A 12,017-nucleotide genomic window follows, 5' to 3' on the forward strand; every position below is an offset into this window, starting at 1 on the left:
TATTTTGCCTTATTGTTTTTGGTTTTGTATTTATATTATAAAACATTTAAAGCAAAGATTAAAACAGATCAGAAAAAGGGCTTAAGGTAAAGTTACAAGTCCTCTTCGTCTAATCTCTTATTCTCACTCCACACTGGTAACTGCTCCTTGAGGTTTTTATTTATATTCTGGATTTCTCCAGAAAGTTCCTATATCCACAAAATCACATATAAAACCTTTAAACCCACACAGAGATTATACCCCTCCTACTGTTCTGCAGCTTGCTTTTGTTTCACTTTGTATATTTTGGACATCTTTTCATACCAGCACATATTGACCTCCCTCACTTGTAAGGCTGCGTAATATTCTACCACTATATGAACACACTCTGTGTAACCAACCATCTCCGGACCAAGATGCTTTCATTTGCACACATGTGTGTGTGTTTCAAACATATTTATCCATGCCATGTTGGGCATATTTTATCAGCAGATCCAGATTATTCTCCTGCAAAGGAAAATTACTCAATCCAAATATGCCTTTAAAAAGTCTTAAAAAAAAATACTGCCATGTTGCTCTCCAAAAAGATTGCATCCATTTGTACTCCCAGCAACAGTGTATAAGAGAGCCTACTGTCTTACACCAACTGGGGGGATGATTTCCTAAGTAGGATGACTAGGAAAATACAGGTCATAACCCCACTTAGGCAACTCTCAGGAGCTGTGCCCACACTTCCATAACAGTGCCAGTATATGGTAGACACTCAACAGTCACCCATTGTCAACTCATCTGCTCAGCCCATGACATGGGAAAAACTCGTCCAAATAACTGGATTATCTGCTGTGACTCCAACACATTTTATTGTGCAGAGAATAATAATGATAATGATGTTGATGATGATGGCAACAATTCTTAAGCCCTTACTGTATGTCATATGCAAAATTAAGTGCTTTTCATGTGTTATCTCACTTAGTCTTCTTAACACTCCTGTGAAGCAAGTTTTATCATTTTCTAGAAGAAAACCAAGGCTCAGAGAGGCAAAGTTATCTTCCCAAGAATATCAAGATGATAAGTGGCAGACTGACGATGTGAACCCAGGTCAGTGACATGGTTTGGTTATTCGTCCCCTCCAAATCTCATGTTGAAATGTTTTCTCCAGTGTTATAGGTGGCACCTAGTAGGAGGTGTTTGGGTCACGAGAGTGGATCCCTCATGAATGGCTTAAGTGCCCTCCCCTTGGTGATAAGTGAGTTCTCAATTAATTCACATGAGAGCTAATTGTTTAAAAGAGCCTGGTGCCTCTTCCCCCATTTCTTGCTTCCTTCTTTCATCATGTGATACACTGGCTCCCCATCACCTTCTGCCACGGTTATAAGCTTCCTGAAGCCTCACCAGGAGCAGATGCTGGTACTGTGTTTCATATACAGCCTGCAGGACTGTAAGCCAAATAATAAACCTTGTTTTTTTAAATAAATAAATAAATAAATAAATTACCCAGTCTCAGGTATTCCATTATAGCAATGCAAAATAAACTAATACAGAAAATTGGTGCTAAGGAGTAGAATGTTGCTATGAAGATACCTGAAGGTGTGGAAGCAGCTCTGGAATGAGCAGAGGTTGGAAGAGTTTGGAGGGCTCAGGGCTCAAAAGATGACAAAAAGACAAGGAAAGGTTTGGACCTTCTTTGAGACTAGTTAAATGGTTATAACTAAAATACTGATAGAAATATGGACAGCAAAGGCCAGGCTGAGGTGGTCTCAAATGGAAATGAGGACGTTATTGGGAACTGGAATAAAGATCACCCTTTTTATGCCTTAGCAAATAACTTATCTGTATTGTGTCCGTGCCCTGGGGATTTGTGGGAGGTTGAACTTAAGAGTGATGACTTAGAGTATCTGGTAAAATAAATTTCTAGGGCAGGCGCGGTAGCTCACACTTGTAATCCCAGCACTTTGGAAGGCCAAGGCGGGTGGATCACAAGGTCAGGAGTTTGAGACCAGCCTAGCCAATATGGTGAAACCCTATCTCTACTAAAAATACAAAAATTAGCCAGGCATGGTGGCGGGCACCTGTAATCCCAGCTACTTGGGAGGCTGAGGCAGGAGAATAGCTTGAACCCAGGAGGTGGAGGTTGTAGTGAGCTGAGATTGTGCCACTTCACCCTAGCCTGGGCGACAGAGCAAGACTCTGTCTCAAAAAAAAAAAAAAAAAAAAAAAAAAATTCTAAGCAGCAAAGCATTCAAGATGTGGCATGGCTGCTTCTAACAGCCTAAGATCAGGAATAGGCGTAAAGGAATGACTTAAAGTTGGAACTTATAATTAAAAGGAAAACAGAGCATAAAAATTTGGAAAATTTGCAGCCTGGCCATGCAGTGAAGAAGGAAAAGGCATTTGCAGGAGAGAAATAGAAGACAGCTGTGGAACAATCACTTCCTAGAGAGATTTGCATGACTAAAACGGAAAGAGGTGCTGATAGCCAAGACCACAGTTTAAAAAAGGCCTTGAAGTCATTTCAGAAACCTCTGGGACAGTCCCTCCCATTACAGGCCCAGAAGCCTAAAAGGAAATAATGGTTTTGGAGGCCGCACTCAGGGGATGCCCAGTGCTACCTCAGGATACTGCTGCCCACATCCCAGTTTCTCTGGCTCCAGCAGTGGCTCAAAGTGCCCCAGGTACCATTCCAGCTGTTACTCTGGAGGGAGCAAGCTATAAGCCTTGGTAGCTTCCACATAGTGCTAAGTCTACAGGTGCACAGAGTGCAAGAGAGAAGGAGGCTTTGCAGCTTCCACCTAGATTTCAGAAGATGTGTGGAAAAGCCTGGGTGCCCAAGAAGAAGCCTACCTCAGGGGTGGAGCCCCCACAGAGATTCTACCAGGGCAGTGCCAAGGGGATAGGTGGGGTCGGAGCCCCTGACACTTCCTAGTGGAGCTGTGGGAAGGGGGTTCCTGCCCTCTAGACCCAAGAAGGGTAGAGCCACCAGCTTGCACCCTGAGCCTGGAAAAACCACAGGCACTCAACTCCAATCTGTGAGAGCAGACCCAGAGGCTGGCACCCTTCAAAGCCACAGGGGCAGAGCTGCCCAGGGCCTTGGGAACCCATCCTTTGCATCAGTGTGCCCTGGATATGGAACATGGGGTCAAATACTATTTTGGAGCTTTAAGATTTAATGTCTGCTCTGCTGTGTTTCAGACTCAAGTGGGGCCTGCTGTCCCTTTCTTTTGGCCAAATTCTCCCTTTCGGAATGGGAATGTGTACCCAATGCCTGTGCCACCATTGTATCTTATAAGTAAATAACTTATTCTTGATTTTACAAGCTCATAGGTGCAAGGAACTTGCCTTGAGTCTCAGATGAGACTTTGAACTTTTGATTGAGTTGATGCTGGAATAAGTTAAGACTTTAGGGGACTATTGGGCAGGAATGATTGTATTTTGCGATGTGAGAAGGACATGAGATTTGGAGTACTAGGGGTAGAAAATATGGCTTAGATATTTGTCCCCTCCAAAGCTCGTGTTGAAATATGATCTCCAATGTTGGAGGTGGGGCCTAGTAGAAGGCAGAGTCATGGGGATAGATCCCTCATGAATGGCTTGGTGCCCTCCCCTTGGTAATGAGTGAGCTCTCACTCTTTAGTGAGTTTTCATTCCATTAGTTCTCACTCTATTAGTATGAGAGAGCTAGTTGTTTTAAAAAGTCTGCCACCTCCTCCCTATCTCTTGCTTCCTCTTGCCGTGTGATACACTGGCTCCCCTGTTGCCTTCCGCCATGAGTGAAGGCTTGCTGCGGCCTCACCCGGGGCAGATGCTGGCAACTACACTTCTTGTTCAGCCTACAGAACCATGAGCCAAACAAGCCTCTTTTCTTTATAAATTACCCAGTCTCGGGTATTCCTTTATAGCAACACAAACAGACTAACACAGTCAGTCATGAGCTAACTCTGCAGCTCATGCTTTGAACCACTTTGTTCCTCTTTGGCGCTGCTCCCCCTCCCTCATTTCTTCCCCAGATTATTCTGTTGCCATCACTTCTTCCTATGAAATACCTGTAGTCATTTGGGTCTAGACTGGGCATGGGTAGTTATAGCACTCACCTGGAGAACATGATGGATTTTGCCTTTGGGACTTCTAAGCCCATGGTTAAACATTACACTCTCAGAAGAAAAGGCCTGGATTTATAAGTGACCAGCAGGGCATACTGAATCAGTACCTAGTACCTCCTGTGTTTAAAGGTGAGTTTAACCGGGCCAAGGACAGCAACATGCCACCACCATTTATGTTAGAACTGGCTCCAATATCCCAATCTCTCAATATCTAAATTCCTCCCCAGCATGGCTAGCGGGGGAAGCTTTATCTTGAGAACTCCTCGCTGGTTCCCAACCCATAAAGGCCTTTTCTATATGCAGAATCTGGCCTTTGATGCAAGCAGAAAATACTTTTAAGGGAGGGTATGGGGTACCCAGTTTATACCAACCTGCCACATAAACAAGTTAATCATTGCTTTCTTAGAGGATCATTTGGGGCCATTCACCAGAGCACTGGCTTGTTACCAGGCCTTAGTCATCTCTTAGGCCCACAATGAATCAGAGAAGGAATTCATACTAATCCAGAATTCACTTTTCTGTTCTTGTTTCAGGCTTGATGGGGAAAACATAACAAAACCAAGCCTGTCTCCTCACAACCTACATACTCTAAAAAAAATAACAGTGCATATCCCTGTTACCCAAATGCCATCCAGTTTCTCTAGGCTAAGCACAAAGAAAAAGTAAAACCTAAGAGCATACAGTCCTATAAAACTATAAATATGTGAACCTGGATCAGCTGAGAACAAAAAGGAGGAGGAAGGCACAGTTTGCCTTTTTCTGGGTATGCTATATACCTTTGATGACCATTTGCTACAGATCTTCGCCACGTCCCTGGAATATTCCCTGTACACAATCTGAATTTGGACATGCCCATCTCACCCAAACCCAATTCAGCTAATTGAATAAAGCAGGGTTAGCACATGCAAATGGCCTCAGGAGTTGACAGGAAAAGGGAAGCCAGCAAGGTGGGGGCCATGGCAAACTCGAGAAGAGAAGCAGCATTCAAGTCAGTCACTGGGGACTGAGGAGGTGAACAAGGGCAATATTAATTGTTGCCAGATCTTACCATCTTTCAAGAGAACCAAAACAGAGCTATCCTTAGACCCACATGTCTGGGCTCCTGCCTGGCTCTGAGCTTTTAAAACCCCCCTCCCCCACCTTTGCCTTCTTGACTATACTGGGGCTATGTCCACCCAGATCCTGCATTCTCCATTCTAGAACCATCTGGACACCTGCACCCTGGAATTCCCTATACAAATGGCCTGAAGAGAGACCCAGGGCCCCTCGAAATGGTGGTACCATGTTGCTGTCCTGGGTCTGGTTCAGTTTGCCTTTAAACACAGGAGGCGCCAAGTACTGATTCAACATGTCTCTTTGTCCACCTACAAATCCAGGTCTTTTCTGCACACCCCTTCTAGTAGGGTTGCCGGATAAAACACAGGATGCCCAGTTAAATTTGAAGAGTTTTTCAGTATATGTCCCAAATATTGCATTATTTGCTTATATATGCAATTCAACTATAACTCAACATCCTGTATTATTTATTTATTTCGAGACAGGGTTTTGCTCTGTCACCCAGGTTATAGTGCAGTGGTGCAATCTCAGCTCACTGCAGTTTTGATCGTCTGGGCTCAAGTGATCCTCCTACTTCAGCCTCCCTAGTACCTAAGACTACAGACACAAGCCACCATGCCTGGCTAATTTTTTTTAATAGAGATGGGTTGTCATCATGTTGCCCAGCCTGGTCTCAAACTCCTGGGCTCAAGTGATCCACCCGCCTCAGCCTCCCAAAGTGCTGTGCCCGGCCAACATCCTGTATTTTTATTTGCTTAATCTGGCAACCTTATCCCCATGCCTATCTTCCTGAGAGAAGACTCACTGATGGCTGATGAGTGACTACTGTAAGGAAGGGGAAGGTTTCTGCAGGCTACAGGACAGAGGCTTCTATCTGTACTATCTTACCGGAAATGTTACACGGTGGGTCTAACATGGAAAATGGAATCTATAAGCATAACCTCCCAGGTTTTAAATATTTGACAAATGTTTTCAGCAATCCAAAATTCCTTTAAAACGCTGTTCAGACCAAACAATCTACGTGGCAGAAGGTCATTCTACCCATTGCTTAATCGCTGTGTTCCTCTGCATACGACACCCACACTTCAACAGTACCTAATTACATACGAAGCCTCAAGCCCAGTGGGAGGAGAGAAGGGTGAGTACACTGCAGCTTAAGTGAGAGAGACATGTATTTTGGAGAGGAACATCTATAGGTCAACCTCCCTTAGCGGTGGTTTCGACCTGGCAGTGATCATCGTGGTATTACCTCTACAGAGACAAGGGGACGAGGATATCAACACAAATCGTAGAAGGAGTGGATGTCACAGAATAAGAATACTAGAGGTGTCATTCATATTTTATTCTAAATTCCTCGTTTTGTAGGAGATACAATGGAGCTATGCTTGGGCAGAAGATAAATGATTCTGCCCAAACCCACACTCTTGAATCTAAGCCTACAGATTCCTTGTCCAGCCTTCTTCCTACTAAATCACGTAGGATCCCTTACAGAGGAACACGGAATGTTACTCCTTTTTCATGATTTGAATGCGACAGCAAACTTGCTTTAAAACTGTGCTTCACACACACAAAAAAAAAGGCGGGGGGAGGGGTGGGAGAGAAGAAAGATAGAGGCAGGGGAGAACGAAAGAAAAGAGACAAGAAATCTCCCTTCCCCCATCTTCTCTACTTCTGAAAACTAAGAAAAACAAACCACTCCAAGAATATAAAGACATACTCAAAACCAAGAGGGTAACAAGAGCCTACAAATTGCTAGTTATGCAGGCACTCTTCTTCACTTGAAGTTAGGTACTAAATATAGAACCAGAGAGCCCTTAAACAATCTCTAAACTCCTTAAGCAATGCAAGTGCCCAATCTCCAAGCTTTCTCCCATTTACCAGGAGCCCCCAGGCCGCAAGGGCCAGGAGAGAAGACAGATAGCTGAGGATGGCAGGAAGTGTTCCCCAACGAGACTAACCTGAACTGGATAAAATATTGCCTGCAGGGTAGGGAGAGTCTCAGTGAAGAAGTGGTCCCAGACTTCAGCCAGAACCTCAATGCGATTTTCACCTACAAGAGGGCGAGAAGATGGGAAGGGAGGAAGAAAGAAAAGAATTCATCATTACTTGTAGGAGAGGCCAGCAGACAGTTTCACATAAAATGTCAAGCTGCACATGCTAAAAGACTTGCAGCCAGGAGCTATTAAAGCCCAGAGAGCAGAGGTGTGGTGCTACAGGAGCTTAATTCCAGGCTAAGACCAACAGAAATTCTCAGGGCAGAAATATATTCCATCTCACAAGGGTGCATGTATTGATCCTAACTCTCTGGTCTTACTAATAAGTAATCTAAACTTACTAGTCTTCACTAGTAAGACTGTGAATGGGAGGTGCAGCATTAGGTGTGGGGAGGAAAGAGAGTGCATTACTTATGTTTGATCTACAAGGTTTTACTATAGCAAATGTACGACTGGGTGGGAAAACTCAACTGAAAATATGCAAATATGCCTTTCCATCCTCCAATCCAGAAAAGGGAGCTGACATCTTAAAATCACATAGTAATTGTTATTACATGAATGGTTACAACATTATCCAGCACTATGCTAGTTTACTTACCTATAAGATATCTCATGACTAGACTCTAATACCCCCGCTTTACAGGCTCAGAGAGGCCAACTAACTGCCCCAAAGTCACACAGCTCAAAGGCAAAGCTGTGATTCCAGAACCCATGCTCTTGGCCAATCTTATCCAGGAAGATCATGTGCACAGCTATATACTGTTTTGTTTTCTTACTCATTAAGATACAGGCTTTATTCTGGGTTTCAGCTGTCAATGGAGAGAGGCAGAAAGAGAACTTGGAAACTGTTTCCTCCACCCACTTCTTTACGGTAACTGGGAAGGCAGCATTCTCTGAAAAGGCCATCTGCAAAACACAGCACCTGCCTCCTGATGCTGTCCCTACTCACCCCGAGGATCAGGAAGCCTAAGCTATGGCCAAGTGTCCCTGCTACCCCAGGCTGGAGAGCACACAGGTCACCCAATGCCATCGGAAGACTGTGTGAGGAACTCTGCACCTCCAGGAAAGACGGGCCCTGGCAGAGAGGAGCCTGCACAGCAGTTGCTGTTTAATGACCTAGATATCAGAGCTGATATTGGTCACTGCCTCTGCTCATCCGAGGCAGAGAAACTGGGTCAGCCAAGATTAGACACTGAGAGACGCGTTTGGCAAGACACTGCCAGTTCCACTGAATAAATCTTGAAAGATTCATTTGGTGCCTCCCATCTATTAATTTAATGGGCAATAAAAGCAGTGGCTGGGGAGAGAGAATAGAACAAGGGCATGACTAGTAGCCAGCAGGTCCAAAGATGTGCAGATTTTGAAAGGTCACGGTGAAATTCACAGGGGGAAAATGCAAATCCAGGGCACCCTCAACTTTCCTGTGCAAACCACTGATCACACTTTATTGGAACGGCTTATTCACTTCTTCTCTGTCTCATCACTGGAACGGGAGTGGGAATGGAGCCCCATCTGTCTTTCTCATCATAGTGCTTAGCATGGTGCAGCCACTTCAATAAATCAATCTTTTAAAATCTTTGCATGAATGGATGGAAAATGCCAAGTGTATAGATTTTTGCAGATACTGGGGCTGGTGAGTGGAAGGAGGCTACCATTTAACCCAAATATGCGACAGTGTAGAACAGGACTTAATGGTTAGCATGAACATTTTCCTTTGCTCCTAGGATAAAGAAAACATCAATAATATGATCTACACAGCCCAGGAGAATCCGCCTCCTCCTTCTGGGTCTTGATCCTCTCCTTCTGTATTCCTGTCAGCCTTTGGGCTCTAATCATCCCTCTTTCAGTCACCCTTCTCTGTCATGCCACAGGGCCTTTGCATGTGCTAGCCCTTCTGCCTTGACTGCTCTTTCTCTCCCTTCTTTACCTAATCTACTTCTGTTTATCTTTCTAGTTGCAGCTTGAACATCACTTCTAGGGGAAAGTCTCTCCCCATTGGTCAAACTACCCCGCTGCAGATTGTATTCTTAGTACTTGTCCTAGGTACAGTTTTATACTTGGTGATGATTTGATTCATGTGTGAGCTCCATGAGGGCCTGTAATGCTGTGATGGTTTTTCTGACTCCTGACTCCCCAGCACCTAGCAAAGTACTGGCTCATAGTAGATAATCAAATAAACATTTGATTGAAGCAGTCACCATCCTCTTTCAAATATAGGCTATGCTGTTTCACTGCAGGGAGGAGGAGGGGGAAGTCTAAAAGGACCCTCTCACATACTGAGTCACCCTGGTTCCTAGAACCAAGGTGAACTCCAGCACCTGGATAATTTACCCCAAAGGGCAAAAGGTTACTCCAGCTTCTTTGTTGATGTCCCTTATCTTAAGCCTTCTACAACCAAGACAAGCAGAGGCCCTCTTGATCTGAAGGAGGGGAAGAAGAGAGAACCTTGCAGGTCAGCACTGGTGCCTACTTACTCCCCCTTTCAATGTCAAGACAGGATGCTTATTGGCACACAAGGTAATTCTGCAACCCAGCAGCAGTAAGTCGCCTCCCGAGAACCCAGGTCTAATTGCTGGCTGCAAACTTCAGAGAGTAATGGAGGTTTTGGAAAGTGTTCAGAGAAGAACATCAGACAGACACAGACACAGCAACAGGGTAGCCCTGGGGGAGAAAGAATTAAAGAATACAGGTACCTTCCCTTCCAGAAGCAGCCCATAAGTCAAGGACTTAGCTCCCTGCAAAAATGAAGGGGGTTGGATGGATGGTTCTAGATGACTGTCCTATAAATCTGCCCTCTAATGTAACGCAGCAGTTTAGGTCACCAGAAGTACATAGGTAAGTATAAGAAACTTCCTAAGACTCAAGGTCACTAAGGCTCTAGAAAAGATGAAGTTAACATGGCGTCTTCTGCCCACAAAACAGCAACAAGTGGATATGAACAGCCACCTGTCTTTTCTGCAGCAGTAAAGAAGGGGTGTGTATATATAGACATGTAAGTAACTAAGCAGAGATGTCAACACAGAGGAGTTTGTTCAGTGACTGGACAGATCATATTAATTGTTTTCAAACTTTGCTTTATAGCAAGAGAATCCTTTTATCCAAACACAATTTTTCTTGGCGTTCTAATACATAAAATTAAAAAGTAGAGATGCCCGGTTGAAGATGGCAGAGTCCCTTAAAGGTTCCCCACATGCCCATTCACTGTACAGAAAAGGCCCCAACACCCAGAACTCTAGGACTAGAAGAGACTCAGAGAATACCCCAGGCCTGATGCTCTCAGGCCACGCCAGGGCAGGGGCACAGAGTCTTGGATGAACTTTGTTCATCCCGTCTAGCCCCATTTCTGAGTTTTCACTCTGAGTGTACCTATGATGAGGGTTACTTGGGTGAGAGACATTCAACTTCCCCTTTTAAGGGCATTTGAACCTCTGGTTTTATTCAGTATCTTTTTCATAGAGCTGTTTTTCCACATTTCCAGGAGCCTGTAATAACTCCCCAGATAACATACATACAATTAATATGGCCAGGGATAATGTTTCTTTTCCCTCCCTTTACCACACAGTTGTCTTTCACATTTTTGTACTAGCCTGACTCCAAAATGCAAAAGAGGGCCGGGCACAGTGGCTCATGCCTGCAATCCCAGCACTTTGGGAGGCCAAGGCAGTGGATCATTTGAGGTCAGGAGTCAAGACCAGCCTGGCCAACATGATGAAACGCCTACTAAAAATACAAAAATTAGCTGGGCATGGTGGCACGTGCCTGTAATCTCAGCTATTCAAGAGGCTGAGGCATGAGAATCACTTGAACCTGGGAGGTGGAGGTTGCAGTGAGCCGAAATCATGCCACTGTACTCCAGCCTGGGCCACAGAAGTGAGACTCTGTCTCAAAAAAAAAAAAAAAAAGCAAAAGAGCCACTAAATTCTTGGTCAAAGCAAGTCACCTAAGAATAAGCCCCTTCCTTTGACACATGAGAGGATAAAGCTAATGTAGCATACACATACAATGGAATATTAGCCTTAAAATAAGAAGGAAATCCTGTCACATGCTACAACATGAATTTGAGGACCTTATGCTGAATGCAACTAAGCCAGTCTCAAAAGGACAAACACCGTATGATTCCACTTATAAGACGCCTAGAGTAGTCAAAGCATGGAAACAAAAAATAAGATGGTGGCTGTCGGGGGCTGAGGAAAAGGGGCAATGTTGGGAGTTGTTCAATGGACATGGAGTTTCCATTTTGCAAGATAAAGTTCTAGAGATCTGTTACACAACAATGTGAATATAATTAGCACTACTGAACTGTAAAGTACTGAAATTATAAAGAGGGTATATTTTATATTGTGTGGGGTTTTGTTTAACCACAATTTAAAATTTTTTTTCTAAAGGTCTTGGGTTATTTGGTATTTATAAAGTTGAAAAAAAAAATGTCATCGATGTATTCAAGGGAAGAATGGCTACAGGTTCAGCCAACTCTCAAATGTGCAAAGGTTAATTTCTAACCTCTATTCTTCCCAAGGCTTGGTAAGCATTTACTGTTTGCCAGACCTTGGAACTTTCCAGCGTCAGTTTCTCATTTTCCTTCCTACTTTGTCTTTCTAGGAGCCCCTTTCCTGGACACACTAGTGTCTTTCCCAGGGAATGGGAAGAAACAAAAGGATGATGACATGACACCTAATAAGTCTGGATCTGGAAGTAAGTTTGATCTACGGCCCATTAGGCTGGAGCAGAAAAAAAAGAAAGGGTCCAGTATGTTCGCCTGCTGTGTGCCAGATATGGTGTTATGCCACTCATGTGCCTTATGTTCCCTACAACCCCTCACCCCAATTTACCACTTCAAAAATGATAAAAGCTGAGACTTGGAGAAACTGGCAACTAACCAAAAGTCACCCAA

General features: G+C 44.1%; 1 protein-coding gene across 12 annotated transcripts in view; it reads right to left on the reverse strand.

Moving 5' to 3' along the window:
* PRR5L (proline rich 5 like) overlaps positions 1–12,017 on the reverse strand; it is an 87,450-nt gene that overhangs the window by 20,789 nt on the left and 54,644 nt on the right. For all 12 annotated transcript variants that reach the window (XM_024254931.3, XM_009246465.4, XM_063728480.1 and 9 more), the window contains one exon: positions 7,091–7,182. In XM_024254931.3, the coding sequence (XP_024110699.1) occupies positions 7,091–7,182 (92 nt within the window). The remainder of the gene's footprint in view (positions 1–7,090; positions 7,183–12,017) is intronic.

Source organism: Pongo abelii, chromosome 9 (genome assembly GCF_028885655.2).
Source record: "Pongo abelii isolate AG06213 chromosome 9, NHGRI_mPonAbe1-v2.0_pri, whole genome shotgun sequence".
NCBI lineage: Eukaryota > Metazoa > Chordata > Mammalia > Primates > Hominidae > Pongo > Pongo abelii.